General features: G+C 40.7%; 1 protein-coding gene across 4 annotated transcripts in view; it reads right to left on the bottom strand.

Annotated features, from left to right (window-relative positions):
* Positions 1-25,301, bottom strand: part of CLBA1 (clathrin binding box of aftiphilin containing 1) — a 54,152-nt gene extending 28,851 nt beyond the window's left edge. Inside the window, exons 1-2 of one of the 4 annotated variants that reach the window (XM_088149765.1) lie at positions 25,281-25,301; positions 6,314-7,010 (exon numbers count right to left, since the gene is read on the bottom strand). In XM_088149765.1, coding sequence (XP_088005891.1) covers positions 6,314-6,790 — 477 coding nt within the window. In that variant the 5' untranslated portion in view covers positions 6,791-7,010; positions 25,281-25,301. Of the gene's footprint in view, positions 1-6,313; positions 7,011-13,275; positions 13,574-25,280 lie in introns of those variants that run through there. The other 3 variants (XM_007420299.3, XM_025164454.2, XM_025164448.2) reach the window with 3 other exon arrangements.
* Between the last annotated feature and the right edge of the window lie 646 nt (positions 25,302-25,947).

Consider the following 25,947-nt stretch of genomic DNA (forward strand, 5'->3'; position numbering starts at 1 on the left):
GAGCTACTACCATTCGCGGAGGTGGCATACAACAACGCCGTCCACAAGAGCACCGGGTTCTCTCCGTTCAAAGTAGCCACCGGGAGAGAATTCGTCCCCATGCCGGAGCTGCCTCAGCCGGAATCCCAGATCAACTCCCTGGACGCCTGGTTCGCCCAAATCGACGAGACCCGGCGAGCGGCGCACGCGGCATTGCAAAGAGCCAAAGCCGACTACAAGAAGCACGCGGACCGCAAGAGGCTCCCCGAGGAAAAGTGGAAAGTGGGGGACCAGGTGTATCTGTCAACCAAAAACCTAAAGACGCACCAGGCATCGAAAAACTCAGCCCGAGGTTTGTGGGGCCGTTCCCCATTTCGGAGATCATCAATCCGGTGACCGTCAGGCTGACGCTCCCGAAAAGCCTCGGGAAGATCCACCCGGTGTTCCATTGCAGCCTGCTAAAGTTGCACCAGCCGGGGAACGCCTGGCACAAGGCGGAGGGAGTACCACCACCCATCATGGTCGGGGGGGAGCAGCATTTCGAAATCAACCGGATACTGGACGCCCGGAGGCACAAGGGGCAGACCCAGCTCCTAGTGCAATGGAAACATTTCCCCAAGTCCCACAGCGAATGGGTGAGTAAAGCCCACATAAGGGCGCCGGACCTAGTGCGGGACTTTTACAGTAAATACCCCGGGAAGCCGAAATAGGACCGAGGGGGGGAGTTGTCGTCAGGGGGGCGGCATGTCAGGTTCGGTCAGCACGAGGTTTCAGGGAAGCACGGGGCTGCAGGGAAGCTCGCAACCAGACCACGCGGAATCCACCGGCGGTAGCTAGCGGGGAAAAGAGGAACCGAAAGCGCCGCTAATTAACGAGCCACCTGCGGCCAGCTAAACAGGAAAACCGCAGCGGAAGCTTTTAATTACGAACTGATAACGGCGCGAGCAAGCAAGGAACGGGGCCGCAGGGCAGCGAAACAAGATCGCAACGCAGCACAGAACCCGCGGGTCTGCACGTAGCAGGGAGGGGCCAACCCAGCCGGAGGGGGACTGGCAATCAAGGACAATGGACTCTGACCGACCCTGCCATCATGAACGATCAGGGGGGACATTGGGGGGCCTAATTGCCCACAGCCGCAACGCGATCACGAGGCGGGAAAAAGCGCGGGAAGGGGGGAATATAACAAGTGATGCAATTGTACCAAGCCAGTCCTGGCTTTGCTTGTGACTACTACGTTACGCATGAGTAAACCTTCTTTGTGAACCACACGTGTCACGAGAGTTTCTCTGTCGAACGGGGCAAATCTCACAGTTGGAAGCTGACAACCAGAGTGAGCAAAGGATCAGGAAATGTTTGAGAGAAATGGACAAGGAGAGTTGCTCTCACTGCCCATCTTCAGAGACTTAGCATCAAGGTGAGTTTAGCCACTGGGTGAAGAAGCCAAAGTTTAAGATCTGCAAAAGTGTAACATAGGAGCTATTGTTTAGAGTTAATAAAGAACAGGAATACAGAGTTATCCACAATAATGAGTATGAAAATAGAAAGCAGGCAGGGGAGAAAGTGCTTTCCAGTTTATTGCAAAGAATATCAAATATACAGTTATCTGTCTCTTGGGCTAAGTTGTGAATTCATGATCAGTCCCTGAGGCTCCTGGCTCCCAGGTAGCAAATCCTTTCCCTTAAAGCCTAGTGGAAGATCTGATGATGTTTAGACAAAATGGCAATTAGTCAAGAACTTTGGGATGTAATAGCTTCAACCCATTCCCAAAATGACAATTCTCCAACTGTCAGGAAAAACAAAGGTTTTGAGGAAGGAGAGCATCATTTTGATAAAGCAGGAAAGATCCAATCCTTGGATAATGAACCCATATCCTCTCATACCAAGGATATTCCTCTTGTGATAGAGGCTTTTGGTTGTGAGTGATTCAATCATTCAAAACATAGGCAGATGTAATAAGTATAGATCACATGGCAATTTATCTGCCTGGTTCAAAAGCAGATAAGCTAGATAAGCTGCCAAATAGTGCTGGGGAGAACACAGTGATCCATGCTAGCACCAGTAACGGGGAAATGTAGCTAGTCAAATGTAGGCTGCCAAGGAACAGACTGAAGTCCAGGATTACCAATGTAGTGCTCTCAAAAATGTTCCATGTTCCATGCACAGCCCAGTTAGATAGACAGAGCTCAGATATCTCAGTGCATGGATTGCAGACTGGTCAAGTGGAAGGCTTTTGATCTGTTAGGTATTGGGGAACATTCAGGGACAAGCCAAACCTGGACCAGATGCATTCCACCTAAACCAAAATGGAACCAAACTGCTGACACAAAGCACCAACATGCGGCAAAGCACTTTTTAAATTGATCCCTGGGGAAAGTCAACAAGTGCTGGGCAACATTTGGTTTGGAAGCATATAGATGTTTAAAGAAGACTTATAGTGGATAGAACTGATGTTGGAAGTGGGTCATGTCAGTTAGGTTATGAAAATCTGTGAAAAATGTTCACGTCAATGCCATTTCAAAAAGACTATGTTTTACAGGTGTTTCTTTGCCAATGATGGAACTCTCCAAGCCAAGATATAAGAATTAGAGTTCTTGGTTGCTAACAAGAACATAGATATAGTTGGTATAATAGAAACCTGGTACAGGGAAGCATTAGGATAATCACTCATGATATATAAATTTTATAGAAAAGTTAGAGAAAGATGCACTGGGGAGGTCTTGCTCTTTATATTAATACAGCTATAAAATATTACATGCTGAAAAGCATTGGAAGACCATTCCTTACAGAATCATTATGAATGGGAAGCCCTGCCACATCTGTAAATTAGATCTAGTGATTCGCTAGTGCCTACCTGATCAAAATACTGAGGAAAATCATGAGAGATGGAAGAAATCAGGAAAGCATGCAAAGGAGTAGTTCTTGTAATAATGGGAGACTTCAATTATCTTCACCCAGACTGGGGTACATTTATGCTCAGGCCAAGAAAAAGAAAGCAAATTTCTAGATATTTTAAATGATTGGGTCTAACAGTTGGTCTCCAAATCAACCAGGGGGGAAAACCCTAGACTTAATTCTAATTAGGGACTATAAACTGGTACAAGGGTAACTGTTGAAGAATCAATAGGAAACAATTACTATTGTGCTTTCACATTCAGCATACATACAAATGGCAAACTGCTAACAAGGTCTGAGACACTCACATCTGAGTACAAACGAGAAACTTCCAAAAAATAAGGGAACAGTGAGAAAGAGACAGAATGAAAAAGAGAGTCAACCTCTTTGTGGTGCCTGGAGATCATTTAGAACCGCAGTAACTGAGGTTAAATTAGAACATATTCCACTATGCCAAAAAAAAGGTCATCTACAGTCAGGACCAGAAATATTGGAACAAGGATAACTGTTTTGGCATTTGGCCTCTGTATACCACCACATTGAAGTTGAAAGGAAACACACCCAGATGGGAGCAAAGTCAGGACTCTCAGCTGTAATTCAAGGGGTTTGACAAAAGTGGGGCACTAACCATTCAGGAAGTACAGCCAGTGGCATACACCCCCCCCATCATTGGTGTCTCATAAGTAATGGAATGAATGGCTGACAAGCATCTGCATGGCCAGGTGTGGCCTATTTCATGGGTACCCCATGACCAAGCAGATAAAAGGCCTGGAGGTGGTTCTGAGTGTTACATTTGCATTTGGTAGCTGTTCACTGGAACTCTCAACATGAGGTCCAAAGAGGTGTCCATGCGAGGGAAGGAGGCCATCATTAGGCTGAGAAAACAAAATAAACCTATCAGAGAGATAGCAAAAACATTGGGAGTGGCCAATACAACAGTTTGGAACATCCTGAAAAAGAAGGAATTAACTGGCAAGCTCAGCAACAGCAAAAGGCCTGGAAGACCACAGAAGACAACTAAAGAGGATGACCACAGAATTCTGCTTGTGGTGAAGAGGAACCCTTTCACAACATCTAGCCACGTCAAGAACACTCTTGAGGTAGGCATGTCATTGTCAACATCTACAGTCAAGAGATGGCTTAATGAATGTAAATACAGAGGCTTCACAAGAAGGTGCAAACCACTGGTAACACTCAAGAATAGAAAGGCCAGATTAGACTTTGCCAGCAAACACCTAAAAAAGCCTGCCCAGTTCTGGAATAAGATTCTTTGGACTGATGAAACCAAAATTAACTTGCACCAGAATGATGGGAAGAGAAAAGTATGGAGGAGGAAAGGAACAGCTCATGATCCAAAGCATATCACATCATCTGTCAAATATGGTGGAGGCAGTGTTATGACAAGGGCATGTACAGCTGCCAATGGAACCAGGTCACTGGTATTTATTGATGACCTGACTCCTGATAAAAGCAGCAGGATGAATTCTGAAGTGTATAGGGCTATACGTTCTGCTCAGATTCAGCCAAATGCTGTCAAACTGATAGGACACTGCTTCATATTGCAAATGGATAATGACCCAAAACACACAGCAAAAGCTACCCAAGAGTTTCTCAAGGCAAAGAAATGGGATGTTCTTCAATGGCCAAGTCAGTCACCTGATCTCAACCCAAAAGAGTATGCTTTTCACTGAAGCCAAGACTGAAGGCAGAAAGACCCACAAGCAAGCATCAGCTAAAGGCAGCTGCAGTAAAGGCCTGGCAGGGCATCGTGAGGGAGGAAACTCAGCATTTGGTCATGTCCATGGGTTCCAGACTTCAGGCAGTCATTGACTTAAAAAGGATTTTCATCCAGGTATTAAAGGCGATCCTTATGTTTGTAATGATGTTGGTTTGTTCTATTACTTATGAGCCACCAACGATGGGGGTATGTGTATGCCACTGGCTGTACTTCCTGAATGGTTAGTGCCCCACTTTTGTCAAACCCCTTGAATTACAGCTGAAAGTCCTGACTTCGCTCCCATCTGGATGTGTTTCCTTTCAACTTCAATAAGGTGGTGTACAGAGGCCAAATGCCAAAACAGTTATCCTTATTCCAATATTTCTGGTCCTGGCTGTAAATCCAGAAAGGGGACAGCATGGCTTTCTAGCAGCATCCAGAAAGCTGCAAAAGGCAGCTCCCTTCAGGAAACAGAAAGTTTGTTCTTATCATGAGAACCAAAACAAGCATAAATTCTGGTAGAAAAAGTATAAGATACCAAGTTTGGAGAGAACACTAAACTATGGAATTTTTATATTTTGATGTTTTACTCTACTAGGTTTTGTTTCTACTGTAGTTTTAATAAGAAATTACTCTTCTAATTTTCCCTTATTCTACTCATGGACTTCTTGGATTTTAGAAAAGGACAAGTTACCTCCAAATGGCAAATTCAGTATAAGTATATGTAAAGTACAATGGAGCTAAAAGCCCTAACTTTGCATATACACTGAGGGAGTCTGAGTTCTCTGGAAAAAGATCTTAGAGTCAGGAAGGATAGCACAATAAAGACTTCGACTCAGCATGCAGCTGAGAAATTAACAAATTCCATGCTAGGGATACTTAAGCAAGGGACTGAAACTAAAAATACCAACCTTGTAATGGCCTTATACAAAGCTATGATACATATGCATCTGGAATAAAGTTTGGGACATTTTAGCTTGGAAAAAAGGCAGCTGAAGTGTATAAAATCATTCATGATAAAGAGAAAGTGGACAGGGAGAAGTTTTTCTCCCTCTTTCAAAATATTTGGACTGAAGGCATCCAATTAAGTTGGTTGAAAGGAGACTTACAACAGAGAAAAGGGTGCACTGCTCTTTGGAATAACATCCCTGGCCTCTGCTATCTTTTAGAAAGACCTTAAACATCTGGGTTTTCCTACACTCACTGGGCTGGAGTGTTATGTTTTGAGTGCTGTCTTCTCCTGGGGTAATGGTTTTTATTAATTTGACTTTTTTTTAGTTAGTTTTCATGATTTTTTAACCCTCTTCGTAAGCCACCTTGAGTCACTTAATGATTGGACAACCCTAGAAATGGAGTTAATTCACAAACAACCTGCAAAAATTATTACAGACATAATGCCTAACAACTTGGATGACTTTAAAATAGCATGGGATAAATTCATGGAGGACATGTCTGTCAAGGGTTATCAGGTTGGGGAGCGCACGCCTCCAAGTACCAAGAGCAATAATTTATCACCCTTATTTAGCTCAGTTGTGCTATACTAGCTATGCAGAACAGTAAAATGAAACACAGATATACTTAACTGCATCATGCTTTCTTAGTGTTATACTGACAAATACTTAATGACTATATTATAAAAACAACAAGCAGTATTACACAGTGTTAAACATGAGAAAAGAGAAAATGAGTCTGAACAGAAGATTGATTGTTCTTATCAAAACTTACCTTCATTGTAGCATTAACAACTGTTTCTTTTTTGTACCCAGCTGCTTTGGAAAGAAATTGTCTGAATGAGGTAGTGGGATGAGTGTCATTGACATCCATACCATTTGTATATGTCAGCTTTTCATTCATCTTCTCCAAAGATTCTGGAATATTACTTAAGTTCACCAGCTTGACCTCACTGAAACCTTCAAAATCACCCCAGGTATTGTTGGATTCCACTGTGCTGTTATCCTGAGGACTCTCCAGTGATCCTTCATCAATTGTTCCATCATCTCTCTTGCTGTGAAATTTTTTCTGAACCATTTCCATTTCCAGGGATGCATCAAGATTTCCATTTTGGTTTAAATAAAGGCTTCCAGTTCTACAGCTGTACTCACTTGGAGACATGGCATATTTCTCTGTGGACAGAGCTTTTAAACATGACTGGTCTGCCCCTTCCACACTACTATTCATTTGCAGTAAATTCTGCCCCTGCATTTTAGCTATTGTAGCAATGAGGAATCATTCATTAACATCAACAAAAATGCTACTGAGACACAATAAAGCCATTAATATTAGGAAGGTACAATGGACCATTTCATTGTGTCTTGAATAGTTTGCAATAATATTGCTAAGCAAATCAGCATGTCCTTCAATGTCTCCTAAGTCATCAATACAATGCCTGTTTTTCAGTCTTGCATCAAATCCAGGTTTCAGCCTGCAAAAGAAGAGTTATAAATAAAGACCTCTGATAACAATGTGAGTAAGGTTCACAAAAGATAAGCTGTGAGGCAAGAGAAACATTCATGCTTTAACAAATAAATTCCAATGTGCTTTAAAAACTTTTCTTTTAAAAAAGCCTTAACCTACAGCAACTCAGATCTATGCAACTTGCTTTTTATGTCCAAGATAGCTTTGTATATGAGTTTTGTCAAATAGCTTGGAGCAAATAAATGTGCTATAAAACATGTTTGTCAGGTGGTTATGTCTAATGAATAAAAAAGACCCTTTGAAAACTTTTACTAGTTGTAAAAACCTTTCCTGTTTCTAGAAATCAGTTTAAACAAACAGCCATAGTGTGTTTCCTTGCACAGGAAAAAAAAGCTAAAATTGACAATGAAATGTTTTATAATAATTTACTAGATTATAATTATAATGGCAACACCAAAAACATTGAGATACCTTTTACAATTAATATATTCATTATTATATAGGTTTTTAAAAGATTACAAGAAAACCTTTATCTGCTCAATAATTCAAATATTTTGCACTTTATTGCAAAATAACTTACAGTTTGATGGTAAGAAATATCACACATGAGAACACGTTACAGTGCATATTGCAAAAAAACAAACTTGTTTCAAGGGAACCCTTGATCTCTTGCCTAACAATCCCTAAACATTTTAAAAACACCTCAGATATTTATACAAGTGAAGGCATTTTAAACGTTTTGACTCTATTATTCATAATAATAATTTATCCATTTGAAAAATGCCCCAAAGATATGATCTACAGAATAAATCCTCCGCAAAGAGAACACAAAGTGTTCAATAAAATCAGATTTTAAATTGTAAATCAAATTAAAATGTAATCATAATAGGCAGCCTATGGAAAAGACAGGAGCAAGTTTGGTGTAGTGGTTAAGGCACCATGCTAGAAACCAGGAGACAATGAGTTCTAGTCCTGCCTTTGGCACAAAGCCAACTGGGTGACGTTGGGCTAGTCACTCTCTCTCAGTCCTAGGAAAAAGGAGGCAATGGCAAACCACTTCTGAAAAACCTTGCCAAGATAATCCAGGCAGTCGCCAGGAGTCAACACTGACTCGATGGTACCAAAAAAAAAAGGGAAAAACAGAAAGGAACTGGATTATCTATATACTACTAAAACTCTCATGTCTGTATCCTTCAACTGGGTGAAACAATGCATCATAGGGCAACAGTTTTTGAACCAAGGTACCTCAAATAGGCTAACTTACAGAATGTGCCCAAAATCAGACACCCATTACTCTTGTGGGATTGAATTTGGGAAATTTGTAGCTGCTTCAGCACTGCTGTGCTGCTGCACACCAGGGTCACCCCAGGTCACATGATCATCATGGCGTATCCCCGACTTCTTTCCCTCCTCCCTCTGTCCACTGCACCCAATCATTAGGCAGCAAGGCCTGACAGGCAAGCAGTGATTGGCTGCTTTGAAACCAAGGCAGAAATTTGAAATCTCTTAACAGCTGTGGGCTTTGAGGGAAGGATGAGGGAGCGGCTTGGATGCCTGCTGGCAAGGTAGGGCTGGCTGGGGGGCACCGGTGGTTGACGGGTGAGCCCTCTTCCTCTCTCGAAGGAGGGGGCCCTTGGGGACAAGCCAGAATGGGAAGCAGGGGTGCAGTTTTCCTCATGGTCCACAGGTCCCTTTGTCACACCTCCCCCCAGAAAAGTGGCAGGCAGTTCTGTGGGTGAGCTGAGGAGGAAGAGGAGGAGGAGGTTCACCAGAGCTCTCCTGAAGGTTGTGAGAGGAAGGCAAATAGCGCAAGCCTATAGGGAGGGAGGGAGGGAGGGAGGGAGGGAGGGAGGGAGGGGGAAAAAGAAGGAAGATTCTGACACTCTCTGCCAGTTTCCCACAAGCAAATCAATGGGGAAGCCAGCAGCAAGCTGTAAGTTGCTCACACTCCCAGTACTTTTTTGCCCTTGGTCTTTCTGTTTCTCTGTTTAGGTAAGGAAATATATCTGAAACAATGACCCAATGGGTCACGGGATGCCTAGTATACAGTATATGTTTGTACTGTAAGAAATCACCTTGCTTTCACTGCAATTTACACCTTGGTACATTTACTTCACGCTAGATCAGTTAAAGATTACTGTATAGTGTTCGACCTGGGAAGATTTCATTTCTACATCTCAGTTTGAAACATTCTGAGCAAAGCAGTCCTATTATAAAATCCAATAAGTCCTTCCACTGATAGAACTACTTTCTATCTTTCTTTCTGGAAGTACAGGTAGTCCCCAGTTTAAGAACGAGTTCCATTCCCAAGGTCTGTCCTTAAGTTGAATTTGTATGTAAGCTGGAACAGTATTATTGTATAATACTGTATAAGTAGTATTGTGTAATTCACTTGAACCATTGTGTATTTAACTCAAATCAATGAATATTTAGCTCCAATTTTGCTACAACAGGCTCCGTTCTTAACTATGGGTCATCTGTAAACCGGGCATTCTTAACCTGGAGACTACCTGTAGAAAAGTAATGCCACACCTTCTTCCTGAAACCTTCTGTGCACCATTAAAACATAATAGAGAAAGCCCACAGCAGATATTGAGGGTGCAAAGGGATCTGCAGAGGGAAACAGCATCAATGTTCCCATTTTTGGTGATTAAAGTAGTTCCATCACTGGAAAACTGCATTACTTTTTTTCATATTTACATAGAATTAAGTCCCAATGTGCTGAATGGGACTTGATTTCAGTAAACAGCATTGCAGTCCTTGCCATATAGGAGAATGGGGTCTGGAGCAGCAATGTGCTCTTAAAAAACGAATATCCCCAGACAGTATGTGTGTGTGGGGGGGTGTACGTGCATATCTCTGCCTCAGTCAGACCTGGAAAGCAAACATTTGGTTCATATATTGTGCTCGGTCATTCTGCTTGCAGCTTGATGTGCTGTTTTAACCCAGTTACTGTGATTTATTTAATAAACCATGGTTAGTCAAATCCTGATTTAGTACAATGTGAGAATCAGGTAATATGTTGATGTTACAGATTCTTCAGGAACAAGTCAGCTGCACTCAATTCTAAAACTTGTATTTAGAAGGTAACCAGGCTAGTATAATAAAAAAAGATATTCATGATCTACAGAATTAAAGAGGTTAGCAACATACTTCTTTGTCTATATGATTTTGAAAGCTAGCATCGCTATGGTTTCAGTTCTTATATGTATTTTTACATGATTGAACATAATCATTAATCTGAGTACAACAGCTATTCAAATCTAGTCATTTGGTTCACTGAAATAAAATTGGATAAAGAGAAGGATTACTGTTTCCAAACACACTCCAAAAGAAAATACATTGAAAAATCTCAACTACTTAAGGATGAGTACATATTCTGAGCTGGAAAAAAGGACTTATCCAGTCAATTCACAGATCTGCCAATTATTCTAACAATAATGTAATATGAAACAGTACTTTCGCTGTCCAAGTTGTACACATTAATCACATTCTATTAAGCGTTTCCAACATTCCTCAGTGGCTGGATCTGCAACAAACCGTAATTCAGTAATATCTGAAGGACCGCAGGCTCCCTTCTTTTGCAGTACATGAAAAAAAATGTTATTAATTACACATGCAGAGATAGCTTTTCACCAGTGGGTTCACACATTGCATTAAGCCATATCTGATTTGTCTGGTTCTGATTTAACATGACCCAGCCACTGCATTCTTAGTACAGCATTATATATGAATCAGGTCACTACAGTTCATTCAATGACCCTCAATTAAAGGGTTAACACAATGTGTAGACTTAGTCTTACACATAAGCTTATATTTGGTTCTGGGACAGCCAGGACTGCCTGTATTTCAGTATTTTATTACTTATAATCTAGGTAATAGTCATTACATGTTCTTATAGCCATATGGCAAATCTTTCTAAACAAACTCTTCCCCCACCCCAATATCCTGGAAGGACAGACATTATCAACAGATTGTCACTTTATTCCACTTGATTGGAATAATTAATTTCTTCTGTGGGAAAATTTGACTGTAATTAATCAGCATAAATTGCTGATTATGAGTTAGACAGCACAGTTCCCCTGTGAAGAAAATGAGACATTTTTAAAAATGAAACACTGTATGCTGAACATACTTAAATGGCTAACACAACTCAAGCTATCACTTGAAACTTTTCAACCAAATTACTAGTTCAGTGATGATACCATTCCCCTTTAGGCACATAGAATACTGTAAAGTATCATTTGATCTGGGTATTATCAACAATGGTAAATAACAGCAATGGCTTGGCAATTTGCAATGACAGCCAAAAGGCTTTTCAGGAAAAAAAGAAAGGTGATCTGCTACCACTGTTAATAGCAAGCTTTAAGACAATGTTGAAGAATGTCTCTGTGCCTTGGAGAATTACCCGTTTACCCCACCAAACAGCAGATAACAGGAAAAAAAGATTAGCACACCTTCATTGTAGGAAATAATATTATGGAAGATTCTACATGAAATCTTTGGAATGCCTTAATAGACAGTCAAAGTACTAAGCTTGATGAGCTAATGGTTCGTTTGACTTAACAAAATCCTCATCCAAATATTCATAAAACGTTTGTGTATGAGGTTGAAAATTCACAACTAGTCAGGTTCTTAAAAATTGATGCTGACTCCTAGAAATGTGAAAGATTCCTTCCAGCTTAGATATTAATGCTGCTGTTTGTTGCCCAGGAAGCAACACATTCTATTATAATGTAGCACCCACATTATACTTTACACTGGAGGTGTTAACGACTGTGAATTAAAGTAGGGCATGGTGGGTAGATATGCAGAAATCTGTACTAAAATAACAGTTAGTGTGATCATACCAATGTGCACTACCAGTCATGTGGATGAATGCTTTCTTAACTTCATTACCTCCATTTCAGATTAAAAAGTTGGAAAACAATATAATGCAAACTTCCATCTTCTCCACTGGAGTGGGTAAAAACAACAATGCTTGGCAAGATTGGGGGAAGTTGAAGGAGGGGAAGACAATGGATAAAGCGGATAGACAGGATCAAGAAACCACTGCAGAGTGTCACCTCCAGATGGTGTTGAACTGTAATCCCCATCAGCTCTAGCCATCATGACCAGTGGTGAGTGATTACAAGAACTGCAATGCAGTAACATCTGGAGGGCCACCTGAGAGAGATTTTTCTTTAGGGTTGTTATTTTCTTAAGTCACAGCATGCTGGCTGGGGAATTCTGGGAGCTCAAGTCTACACATCTTAAAGTGCTGAGACTGAGAAACACTGTCCTACACTCTCCTCACACACTGTCATGTTTTAAACTAGGAGATAAACTATGAAAATGAATATATACAATTGGAAAGTGTTAATTTCATTGTATTATGAATATGCATTGAAGAAGTTTTAATGAAGCCAATACAGTACTTGATTACTGAATGTGGGCTGGGTATGAGGGATTAGTGGTTCTTTTAGGATTTGCAAAGGAAAAAAAAGCAATGATTTTTTTAAAGAAACACAGAAAGCATTCTGTTAATGGATGTAGTTTAATTCTTTGGGTATAGAATGGAAAGGCTAAAAATACAGTAGATATTAAAGGACTGAAGCCTCTCCACTCAAAGTTCACCTACATTATATGCCCACAAAAGCTGCATTTTTATTTTTCTAGTGTTATTATAGAATAAATTACTATAGAATTCAAGTACTATGTTACTATAGAATTCAATTCAATTAACTTCAGAAACAATATGAATTAAATAATACTCAGAATTTGCTATCAGTTATTACTGCATTGCTCCCATAGATTCTTCTTCCACCCAACAATGAGGCAGTATTTCATTGAAACAGAAGTTATATATATTGTGCCTTATCAGAAATCCAGTTTAATATACAGCACAATCTAGACTATAACACATTACAAGTTTAAAATACTGCTCAGGTTAAATGACATCATGCACATAATCAAACTAAAAGTGGCTTTCTCCCAAATGCTGTTCTGATGTTCAGGGAGTTTAAAAGAAGTATTGCACTGCTTCACTGTGGTATCATCAATATGACTAAATTATATAAATACTGAATACAAGAATTCAGAGTAGCAGGCCTGAACCCAAAAAGTCAGGATCGAAATCCTTATGCAGCCCCAAATTCACAGGGTAAGGCTGCTCCTCACCCACAACCAAGGCTGCTTCGAGGATAAAATGAGGAAGTAACAAACCGCATCAATCTACGCGGATTAGGTAAGAAAGCCTTAAAATGTCGCTTCGCTGAGCGCCTCGCACTCACCGATGCAACCTCCCTTCCTCCTGACAACAAGCCTTATTTCCCGACCCCAACAGCCGCTTCCCACACGAAGGCGATCGAGCTCTCGACCTTAAGAGGCGGCCGGTCCCAGAATACCAGCGCTGAGAGAAAGACCGACACGAGAGACGGCGGAAAACAACCGCAACGCCAAAAGGCCTCACCTGCTCCAGCCCGCGCACCTTCCTTCCCAACCGGCAGGGGCCCGGCGCCGACTAGAACGAAGGCGGAGCGGGGCGAACAGCAGGTGCCGGTTTGGGCATCGGGAGAAACCGGATTGGCTAACTAGCCAGAAGGGGCGGAGCTTGAACGGGTACCGAGCGTTCCTTGGACACCGAGAGAAAAACAAGGCGACTGAGGGAGGCGTGGCCTGCAATACGTGCGAATAAAGGGAAGGAGAGGAACGGGGTGAAAAGCCGCGGGTTGAGTTTACTTCTAGGGGTGGGGATTTCCCGTTCTGTGGTCTACCTTCGACAGCCTTCCCATAGAGATAAAAAATGTAACCTAACATGTAGCTGAAAATTCCCCCTTTTACTACAACTGTCTTAAAATATTGCAATACAGAATGGATTCTTTCTAGCTTCGCCAAGAGTCTCATTAAAGAGCTAGTGTTTTACTACCTGGTGGAAGTCACCGCTGTGGTTTTCTTTGACTGGAATACATCAAACACAGTACTTTTCTGAGGGTTTTTTAAAAATTTAATTAAAACAATCCCGAGTTTGGTCATAATCTTCGTTCTATTTTTCTATTTCCTTTTGGTTTCTTGCCTAAGCTAAAATTAGGGCAATCAGAGCTGAGCTGCTGGGGAATGCTGGGAGTTGAAGTCCACACATCTTCAAGCTGCCAAGGTTGAGAAACATTGGTCTATTGTTTTCAGCCACAAAGAATGAGCTCATGTTGTGAAAAGTTCCGTGGGGGCGTGGCTTTCCTAGCTGATTCTTTAGCTCCATGGCAACCCTGGGGTTGCTTATGTCAACTGGCTTCTATAACAAAGAAATGCTCATAATCAAATCCTAGAGTTTGAAGAAGCTATTTAGGCCATCTAGAACATCTTCCCCTCCCCAGTTCAAGGACCCAAATTCAAGTATCCACCACAGATTCAACCCTATGCTTGAAAATAGCTAGTGAAGGGGAGACCACAGCCTCCCTCGGGAACTGATTCTGCTATCAAACTGCTCTGCTAGGTGGTTCAGATTTCCCCCCCCCCGAATTTTAGTTAGAATCTCCCTTTCTGTATCTTAAATCCATTATTCTGTATCTTGATAAACGTTCAGTATTAGCCATTTGTGTGAACGTGTAACACCTTTTCTGGTATCTAAAGAGTGAAAAATGAGCATTCCCAGCTCCTTTAATCTCTCTTACTGTATAGGATTTAGATTTGTCTTTCCTTGAAATTGTTCCAGTTTCTCTGATTCCTAAAACTGTGGTTTCCAGAACTGACACAGAACCTAAGGTAGAGTCAAACCAACACAGAACAAAATGAAAGAGTTATAAAATGAAATAATAAATAAATTATTGGAGAGAGGCCAGTCATTCCTTCAGCCCAGTTATCTCACATCTAGAACGAAAGGTGGAGAGTCCCCGGAGCTAGAAGACCCAAAACCTACAGCTCCTTGGTCTTGACCTGCTCTTCCCGATCCTGCCCCCAGCAGTTTCCAATCACTGGGAAAGAAACTTAATGACAACACTTGGTCAGCCTAGGATGATGTAGAACGGTGTTTCTCAACCTTGGCAACTTTAAGGTATGTGGACTTCAACTCCCAGAATTCTGGCTGGGGAATTCTGGGAGTTGAAGTCTACATATCTTAAAGTTGCCAAGGTTGAGAAACACTGGTGTAGCGAATGTTTCTTAAAGTGTGCTCACAAAATCAAAATTATTTGCCAGATACTGAAGATATTTGCAAAATTTTAAAACAATGTCACTCTTCCCATTATTATTTGTATAAAATATAGGGTTTTTCATGAAAATATTTTATTTATGTTAGTATCTAATGGGATTAACATTATTTTTACATGATTCAATAAATACATATTCTATGAATGTGTCCATTTTGATTTTTAATGCAGTAAATATCAATAAATATGACCCATACAAACAAAAGCTCTTATGGCATCCTCCATAATTTTTCAGAAGTGGGAAGGGGTCCTGACAGCAAAAAGTTTAAGAAACACTGGTGAGGAGGAATATGGAGATAGCCTTGAAGAACATATGCAGCATTTGTTACAAAAACATCATCTTAACCCAGAAAGACAGGAGGCAATAAAAAAGAAACTTAATATTGGCCCACCTGAACTATTTTTGGTATAAGAAGGTAGAAAAGAGAAACTCTGCTAGGCTTTCAAGATTCTGTTATTCTAGCCTATATCAATTAAGTAGAGTTTTAATATTTTCTTGTGGTGTCTGTTTCCTGACCTGGTCTACCCTGGAGGGCTGACATCATTCTTAAAAGCTTTACAGTTTCTCTTTCCTCTTATACCCAAGAAAGTCAAGGTGGGCCAATCCTGAGCTGTTAACACACTTTCAAATTCTGACTAACCCTATGGTTTATTGAGTTCCACTCATAACCAAGCACTCTCCTTTCTCTTAAGCATGAGCTTTGATCAGGTGGGCCAGGTGTCTTGAAGAAGCTAATTTTGTACAGCTCAAAGAAGATGGGAATTTATGAAAGGTTAACTTGCATACAACACTCAGTGGAGCTCCTTTCCCTGTTTTCCTTTAAGCACTGGTTAGAAGAGCAGCTAGAATCTTTTAGTAAGTTATGAGCACACAAAGTTCCATTGGTTAAAAAGCTTTATTGAAATACAATATTCTTTGCCTTCATTCATTTCTTCAAGCACTCATCCGACTCTTGCAACCAAAGTTGGCCAAACATCTACTGTAGCTTGAAAGCACAGGGTCCTCTGTCTGAGTAGAGAAGTTCCACTGGAATCTTTTGTTTCAGGCAGGTCTTTTTTATAATCTTACCAATTACTAGGCTATTTGCCTTGCACAATGTTGATTTACACACGTTTGCCTTTGTCAACCAACATCTTCATTCTTCCAGGATCTGTTTTTCTAACTCCAGGAGTTTATTTTCCTATTCTCAGGAGTTTGATATGCCAACTATCTGCGAAGATGTGGATGTGCCTCTCTCACTTCCAGTAATGGCTTCTGGAACTCTCTTTTGTAGCCTTCATTTAAATTTTGTCACAGACTCCATCCTGCCTTTCTGGGCTAAGTTGATGTTCTTGTAATGGCTGCTGCACATTTTCTTCATGGCTATATCAATATTCCTCTACAGATAGAGATGTACAGCTGAGCACCATACCACTTATTCCTGACTCTGTACTGATGATGACCTCATCCAGCCATTTCATACAGATGTTTAAAAGGAACGGAAAGAGAGTAGAGCTCTGAGCAGAGGTCTCAGGCTAGATCTCTCCCCACCTACCAACACTGACTGGAGCCAGTCCTGGAGGAAGGAGAACCATCACAACATCTTGCTCACTCCCAACTTCTGGAATTGGTCTGGAAGGGAAGGTGGAGACTGAACAAAAATTGCCCAGTACCTTTGGATATGAGGAGGACTTCCTGAGAAGGGGATAAACCATTGCTTTTTAAGAGCCAGAGGAACTACCCCCTCCCTCAAGGATGTGCTTACCACTGCCTGGATGCAGCCACATTTTATCTCCTGGGACTTTTTAACCGACCAGGAAGGACATGGATCTAATACACAGTTGTCTGTACTCACAGCACTGAGGCCTCTGTCCACTTTTTCAGGACCAACAAGTTCAAGCTCTTCCCAGATTACCATGCTAGACAATGCCTCAGTCAGTTCCAAAGGACCTGCACTCTAATTCAGAGTGAATAATATGGGAGATTTTGCTGCATTTGCTCTTTTCTCTTTCTTTAAACCACATGTAAAGATTAGATCCTATTTGACTCCTGTTTCCCACTTTTTTACTTCTATTTTTCTTCTTTTCTGGTTAGCTCACTCTTTGGTTTTATGAGAGAAAATACACAGTATCCAAAGTATCATAAATAAAGCTCAGCAAAATCTACATTAGGACACAGTGATAGATAAGGAAGGCCCTCTTCAAAGTGCTATATAGCTAAATAATTATATGGTCACCAAAGAATTAACATCTATTGCACCTACAGAGATGACTTTATGGCTCAGGACAAGGAATACTCAGTGACTGCCTTCTGCTTAAAAATTGCTCTCTCTTAAAGTTCATGTATATACATGAAAAGTAGTAAATGGTTGGGGAGGCACATGGTGAAAGAGCTGGGCAGTGCTGCAAATTCCATACATGTTTGGCTCTTACTCCATTCACTTGCAGCAGCCCTAATAGAATTTTTCCATTGGTCAACAGCTCTTCATAGAAAAAGACTTTCCATCCTGCTTATGGAAGGCAGAAAAGTTTTACCCTACCTTATCACTAAGTCCATCACATGTAAGCATTTTCCATGACCTGGATTCATTCATTCATTCATTCATTCATTCATTCATTCATTCATTCATTCATTCATTCATTCATTCTACTAATCCTGCTCTTACTTCAGACACAAGGTTAATCCATATTTATTTAGCCATAAGTAATACAATAATTGATTAGGTATAGAGAACCTAAGCTATAAACTAAGAATGGCTGTATTCATACAACATGTTAAACACCCCCAATCCAACACCTCACAACTTGGTTTAGCTTTACTAAACTAGGCCAGTGAGATGTATCTCCAAGTCAACAACGGAATGTACAGATTTAAAGCTCTTTTGCTGCCAGAGGACTGGGAGAGTAGTTTTAGCTGCTTTGTACTCTTGTATCAGCGCAAAGGAGGAGAAGAGGAAAGAAAGACTCAGCTTCAGGCAGCAAGCCAGAATTCTGACAATATGTACGGAAGCATCAGCAACATAAGAAACAATAGTTCGTTACTAAGCTGGGACAACATATAAAACACATACATATGTATTCTGGCATGTACTGTATATGAACAACTGAGTTCACACATTGTGCTAGATTGTTTAACCATGGTTTGATTAAGTCACAATTGGCTGAATTGGTATACTAAGCTATGTCATCTTTTATAGGCAACGGTGACTGTGTTCACAAACACATTACAGTATGCCAGACTGCATTCTGATTTAGGTTGATGTGGGAATTAGGTCAATATATATTTATAACTGGATGTAGGACATGTGAGGAAAATTGCATCAAAGATAAATATGATTTGTTCAATGTTTAAGTCAACGTTGAACAAATCATATTTAGCTTTTATGCAAGTGATATATCAGCCAAATTTAGTTTAATCAACAAAATAAGTGAACCATAGCTTAGTACACAATAGACCTGATAATAGCAAAAGGAAAAGCATCACCTGCTTACGTGTTTCTTTTATAATAATTGAGTTCATACAACATGATAACCACAATGCAAAGTACTTGTTTATGGCTTAGCATGTAAATTCAACCAATGAAGTTTGTAGATCATGGTTTATAGCTTAATATGTTGTGGGAACCCAGGCCATTGAGTATTATTTAATAAACCATTATTTTAAAGATGGCTGATCATGTGGTATGACACACAGCCAATGTCTCCTCAAAGGCACCCAAAGAAAGGAGCAATATCATTTTCAGTTGCTGTTGCAAGTACTGCAGCAGAGTAAAACAAAGAGGTGGCATTTACTCTTGAAAGTTACAGATTATGCCTTACTATGCCCACATGGAGCCGGATAAAGCAGACAACATGGTTAGTAGAAATGAGCATGGCCCTGTTTCTTCTTCTTGCTTTAAATTTAATATGTAACCCCACACTCTTCATCCCAACTCTATCTTCCAGCCAAAGGAAAAGATTTTGGGGGAAGAGGTTCAAGCCTTTAGAGTTCAAATACCATTATATAGTGTGGAAAGCCCAGATTATTCTATGCAGAAGAGGTGCTGCCGCTAGACAGGCAAAAGACTTGCCCTGTTCTGGGCCAAGAATCCGATGCAAAAAGTCTAGTAAAAGCGTACCATCTAGTGGCGAAAGAAAGAAGAGCTCTTTGCAACCTATCTTGAATCATCTTCTCACTGATCTGCTCTTTGAGGGACTGCCTCTCCCCATTCACATGTACCCATCCCATTAGGTCCAGCAGGAAGGGCATGATCTAGGTCCCACCTATTCGGGAGCACTATCTGGCAAGACCCAGAAAGAGAGCCTTTTCTATTGTGGCCCCTGCGCTTTGGAATATCATTTCCCCAGAGATTAGATTGGCCCACACCCAGTCAGCCTTTTGCAAAGGCTTAATGCAGTGTTTCTCAACCTTGGCAACTTGAAGATGTGTGGACTTCAACTCCCAGAATTGGCTGGGCTGGGGAATTCTGGGAGTTGAAGTCCACACATCTTCAAGCTGCCAAGGTTGAGAAACATTGCCTTAAAGGCCTAGGGATCTGGGTGTGTGTCTGAGCCATGTAATGACTGTGCTGATTTGTGTTGTGGTTTTTACCTGGGCTGCACTTTTTAATGTGTATGCTGTTGTTTTTTATGGTTTTACACTTTTTATGCTGTTTTTAATTATAGTCAGCCACCCAGAGTCATGAAACTGAGATGGGCAGCCGTATTAAATAAATAAATACTCCCTTGAAATTATGCATCCTAGGCTCACGTTATAGTCCTTTTCACTTGTTTGGCAGACTTCCCATTGTGGCCATCACTTAGAACTGTTTATTTCCTAGTTTTATTAAGTGAGAACAGTATAATGCAAAAAGAAAAATGTTATTTATTTATTATTTATTAAGTGTATATCCCACCTTTCCTCCAAGGTGGATTACAAATTACTTCATCCTCCTATTTTCCCCCACAACAACTGTGTGAGGTAGGATGCACTGAGGGAGGGTGATGAGTATGAGCTTCTTTGAATGGACTTGAACCTGGATCTTTCTGGTCCTAGTCCAATACCTTAACTATTATATATGACACTGCCTCTTGGATTATCTGTATACTAAGCTATGATGGATCGTTCAAAGCCAGAGTTAAACTAACCATTAGATTAGTGCGATAGGTGAAGTCTGCCACAGACAGCTTCTCACATGAGATACTTCTATGACTGATATACTAATTGCTATGTACTGCAGTATCCATGGTTTGCTTAATCACAATTTCTTAAATAAGCCGTAATTGGCTGGATTGTTAACTTTAAACCATAGCTCACAGACTACAGTGGCTGGGGTCCCAGAACAGCTGAGCCAAAATCAAACCATTTTCATTTTATTTGTTTATTAGAATATTTGTGTACCACCCCAGCTGAAAGATGCTGGAAGTTTTACAATAATTAAAAGGCAATAAAACTCCCAACATCTCTCAACCAACCCCCCCCCCAAAATCATAATCCACATAAAATCACAATATAATCTGTAGCCACAACATAAAGAAGAGTACAACCATTGAAGCCAGGCTTCAAACACCCAGCAGAATACACTGTTTTAACTGCCTTCTTAAAACAGCCTGAGGTAGGGACAGCTCAAACTTCATAGTACTGGTGTCTTCTCCAAACCCAAATTATGTCAATATGATGACATGCACATGGTGACATTATGATAGAAATCCTGTCCTTATGTATTTGCATCCTGACCTCTTTAAAGCAGCCATGCTTTAAAGGCTTTTTATGAACTTGGAAAAGAAAGTCATGTGATTGCATTAATGAGTTATGCCTCATTAAATTCATTTAAGTTATATAAATAAACAACGATAACCTTAACTCATAACTGTTCTTCCCGTTTTTTCTTTGTTGCCTACCCCACTTTGCAGGAACAGCTCCAAGTCTGACATGGCCCCAAGTGAAGTGCCCTTTGGTTGACTATCATACCACTAATGGGATTTGGTTGACTGACTTTGGAATGGATGTAACCACCAATGTTCAAAGCCTGGGCACTCTCCAGATGCGTTAACCTCAACTCTCAACATTCCCAGGGAGCATAGCCATTGCTGAGAATTCTGAGGCCTGAATTCCCACATCTGAATGGCAGTTGGAGAAAATTACACCACACAGTACTGGACCGCTAGGCCTAGCTGTCATTTAATGTTCTTCAGTACTATGGAGCAGTGCCCATCAATGGCCAAGTAGATATTTATGCATCTCAAGAAAAGCTGTCCTTAATCAAAATGGAAGATGATAACCCTAGTACTGTATGCTTTGATACAAATAAACAGCTACTGCTAGCAATAACCAAAAGTCCAGTAATATAGTCAAAATGATAAAGTGTGCATACAACAATATGATTTTTCCCTTTCCCTATGCTATATGACAAACCACTTATAAAATCTTACAAATGGGATTCTTTTTTAATATCTGGAAGCATTTTAAAAATTAGGTTTGGCATAGCACAGATGGGGATAGAGAAAGCTTTTGACTGAAAGATATCAAAAAGTCTTCAATGCATATGACATCAAAAGCTCTTTGCATATGAAGGGGCTCTTTCACTATTGTGACTTCTGTGGTGTGAACAACTAATGTAAACATATGGTTTTAATAACAGACTATTTCTTTATAATGCAGAGGAATGGATTATAGATCTGGGTAATTTAATTCCTTTTGTATCAGATGAAGAGGGAGATAAGCAAATATTGGAGACATTTAATAATGCAAGCTATGCAATATAATTATATCCCCATAATTTTGTGACAGTGAATTCCATTTGTTAATTAGGAACTATATAAAGAAATATTTTCATTTTCTAATGTCCTGAACCCATTGCCAATCAGTTTCATTCAAACTGAATGCTGCCCCAAAGTCAGATAATTTACAACTGTTTTTAGTAGATCATTTTAATTAATATTTATTTTAATGTTGTTGAAAGGCTGTGGTTTTCAAGGGTTGACATTTTTACAGAATTTTTCTCAAAGGTGTATGTTGGATGGTAGGAAAATTGAAATAGATGAATACTCAGGAAAGCCAGAAAAGAAGACGCTGTTCAAGGAGACAGTGTCCAAAAGTATTAAGCACAACGTTAAAGGGGTATTTATTTATTTATTTATTTGTTTGTTTATATTTCTGCCCAACTTATGCACCATAAGCCCGGGCAGCTTACAAACAGCATTACAAACAGCAAATAACAACAACATTGCAAAAACTCCTGGTACCCCCAATTGTCACACATCAACAATCAACTTTACTGGGCCCCAGCCCCATTCTACCCAGGGCTTGCAGGAAGAGTCAGATCTTCAGTGCTTTCTGGAAGGCTAAGAAGCCAGATCTAGCGGGAAGGGTGTTCTAATGGGCAGGAGCTACTACAGAGAAGCCGCATTGCCTAGGTCCTGCTAGATGGCAATATTTAAGGGAAGGGACTTGGAGCATGCCCACACTATCTGACATGGTGAAATGGGCAGATATTCTTAGGGTGCTATTTCTGAGAAATAGCCTGGCCTCATGTCATTCATGGCTTTAAAGGTGATAGCTAGCACTTTGAATTGCACCAAGAAAAAAATTGGAAGCCAGTGTAGCTCACTCAGCAGCAGTATAACATAGGCAAACCATGGAGTGCCCAAAACTGTATGTGCCACTGTATTCTGGACCAACTGTAATTTCCAGAGGGTCTACAAGGGCAGCCCCATGTAGAGCATGTTGCAGTAATCCAACCAAGAACTGAGTAGGGCATGAGTGACTATGAGCCAGGTCTCCCAGTGTGGACTCCTGGTCCAGGAATGGGCACAATTGGCACACAAGATTAATCTGTGCAAAGCCGGCCCTCCCCCCAGCCATGGCTGTCATCTGCTCCTTAAGCAGAAGCCACAAATCCAAGAGGACCCCCAAATTGCAATCAGCTCTGTCCAGGGGAGTGCAACCCTGGCAAGAGTTAGAGATTTTTTTTTCTTCCGGGCCTTTTTTCATCTTAGTTTCATCCTATGGACATGCTCCAGTTTATCAATGCCCTTCCTAATGTGAGATTTCCACAGTTGGGCACAATACTGTGCGTGTGACCTGACCAATACAGAATAGAGAGGAATGATTACTTTTCTTTTGCATTTGTTTTTTTCTACAGCTGCATCACAGTGTTGATCAGTGATCCATCAAAATACCCAGAATGTTTTTACATGTACTGTCCAATATGATCTCTCCCATCTGATAATCATGCCTTTGATTTTTCCTACCACAATGAATGACTCTGCTTTTGCTCCTACTGAAACTTATCTTGTGGTTTTTGCCCATTGCTCTAGCTGTTTCCACTACCTTGTGTTCTTCTGTCTTTTGGAAAGCTACTTAGCATTGGGTTCCTCCACAAGCACTACCTTGTGTCAAATTCAAGAATTCATCTTCCCTGTTAAGTTGGAGGGTAAACAGGTTCATCTTTAACCTCCTCTCTTTTTCTTCCAGAAGGACAATCAACCTATACTTGTAGCATGTTTAGAGGAAAACAACATTAGTTACCTAAAGTTTATTACAGTCATAGACCAGCATTGAGGGAAACAAACATGGCACATCTGGAAGAAGAAAGAAGAATAAAAAGAAGATGAAACTATGCTTTTCCTATTTATTTGCACAGTAGCTTGATCTCTGGAAACAGGCTACCTTATATGTCCTCTTAAGCTGCTTCAACAACTCAGCAGGAAGCCATTTTTAATCCCACACAATAGATCAGCCCCCAAAAAACCATCAGGAGAAATTGGGAACAAAAGCAGCAATAATCATTCAACTTCTTCTTTGGCTCTTCCTCTCTTTTCTGCCTCTTCTCCTTTCTCCGTTGATTCCCTGCCAAACTTGTGTTTGTTCTCTTCTGTACTTCAGAAAATTGTGGTGATTGCTCACATATTTTTGTGCTTTACCAGTAAACATTTTAATCTATTTATTTATTTTATTTAAAAGATTTGCATGGCCACCGTCTAACTCTGGACGGCTCACAACAATAAAACTATAAAAACCATATAACAAAAACTAAAAACCCATCCCCTCAATCAACCTCCCAGTGTGCCCAACAATGCTCTGCACTCTTCTCCAGTGCGTGGGTACAGAGCCAGATTTTAATGGCCTTCTGGAAGGCTAAGAAGGTGGGGGCCCCGGATTGCTGGGAGGAGGGTGTTCCATAAGGTAGGGGCAGCCATGGAAAAGGCACCCTTCCTAGATCCCACTAGATGGCAGTATTTCAGGGGAGGGACCTGGAGCATGCCCACCCTATCCAATCTAATGGGACAGGCAGATACCCTCAGGGAGAGGTGGTCCCACAAATAGCTGTGCCATGTAGGGCTTTAAAAGCAATGACCAGCACCTTGAATTGGACCCAGAAGGAAAATGGAAGCCAGTGCAGCTCACACAGCAGGGGTGTAACATAGGCAAAGCTAGGGCTGTCCAACACTGTGTGCTGCTTCATTTGTAACTTCTGGGTGGTCTTCAAGGGCAGCCCCATGTAGAACATGCTGCAATAATCCAAACAGGAAGTGACCAAGGTGTGAGTGACCTTGTAAATTAAAGTAGAACTGACTGTATCTTCTGCTAGCCAAAATCAGTATGTCAGAGCAATGGATTTTAGGGAAGAGCTGTTTTTTATTTGTTGCTTTAAAAATGGATTATAAGGAGAGAATGAAAGCATACACTATCTGCAGATAATAACATTGACCTGGCTCTGTTAACACTTCTTTTCATTCTCCTGTCATGTTGAGAGTCATAAAAAAGTTCTATTTGTTCTTTTTTACCCAGAGATTTAGACATGTAGAAAAAAAATCAAGTCTATAAATTTTATTGTTCACTTCTGAACTAAAAGGTCCATTAATTCACATTCATGCATAACTACACAACTGGCTGGACCAGTTCTGAATTCCAGAAGAAAAGGTAGGACATTCATACTACCTGATACCTCATTCTCCTTCACTGCTTCAAGTGACTACATTTCCATACATTTTTATAATTCCCATCAATGCCTGGCGAGTCTCACATTGGCACTTTTCACATACCTTCTGATACTGTTTCACCATTGCTTTACCCCATTCATATGAGAATTACCTGCTGTTTTGAGGTTCATATTTTCTTGTGCAAAACATACCTTGTTGTGTCTTCTTCAGACTCTTCAGTCTGGTACTTTTCCACATTGATAAGCTGAAATCTTCCCGAGCAAACCTTTAGGTCCCCATGACTTACTTTGAGTTGGTCTTATGTATTCCATCTTTTATACACAGAGCTCTGTATGGGGAAAGGTGGAAGGAAAGAGAAGAGGTTGACCAGCAGCAAGGTAGATGGACTCAGTTACAATAGCGATGAGTGCACTGTTGGGAGACCTGAAACTCTCAAAAACAATATGAAGAAAATTCATAAGTATTTTACATCTGCCAATTCCAAAAAGCTGAAAACAAAGAATGAAACTCAAAACTTTGCATCAAAATGCTTCAGGTCCTGCAAATGAACAAAACAAAACCATCACATCCATTCTATGTGAAAAGGAGGTAAAATGTTTATTTGTACAAATATGCCCATTTATAACCTTAATTCCACTGTGTTTATTTGTGTGGCTGCCTGCAACCACCACCACCCCCATCATTTCTGCAAGGAATAGGGGGAGCTGCAAAGTGGCCAAGCGGTCTTTCCTTTGAAAGACCTGTTAGCAGCCGAGAATTTGGGGTAAGGCAAATGTTCCTGCCAAAAGGGAAATGGCTTGCCTACAAATCCACGGTATCTCCCAAAAATAAAGTAGCTTCATAGTGGTTTCAAATTTG

The sequence above is a fragment of the Python bivittatus genome, unplaced genomic scaffold, assembly GCF_059951505.1.
Source record: "Python bivittatus isolate LINGU-HERP-01145 unplaced genomic scaffold, Pbiv_v1 ctg000580_np1212, whole genome shotgun sequence".
Lineage (NCBI taxonomy): Eukaryota > Metazoa > Chordata > Lepidosauria > Squamata > Pythonidae > Python > Python bivittatus.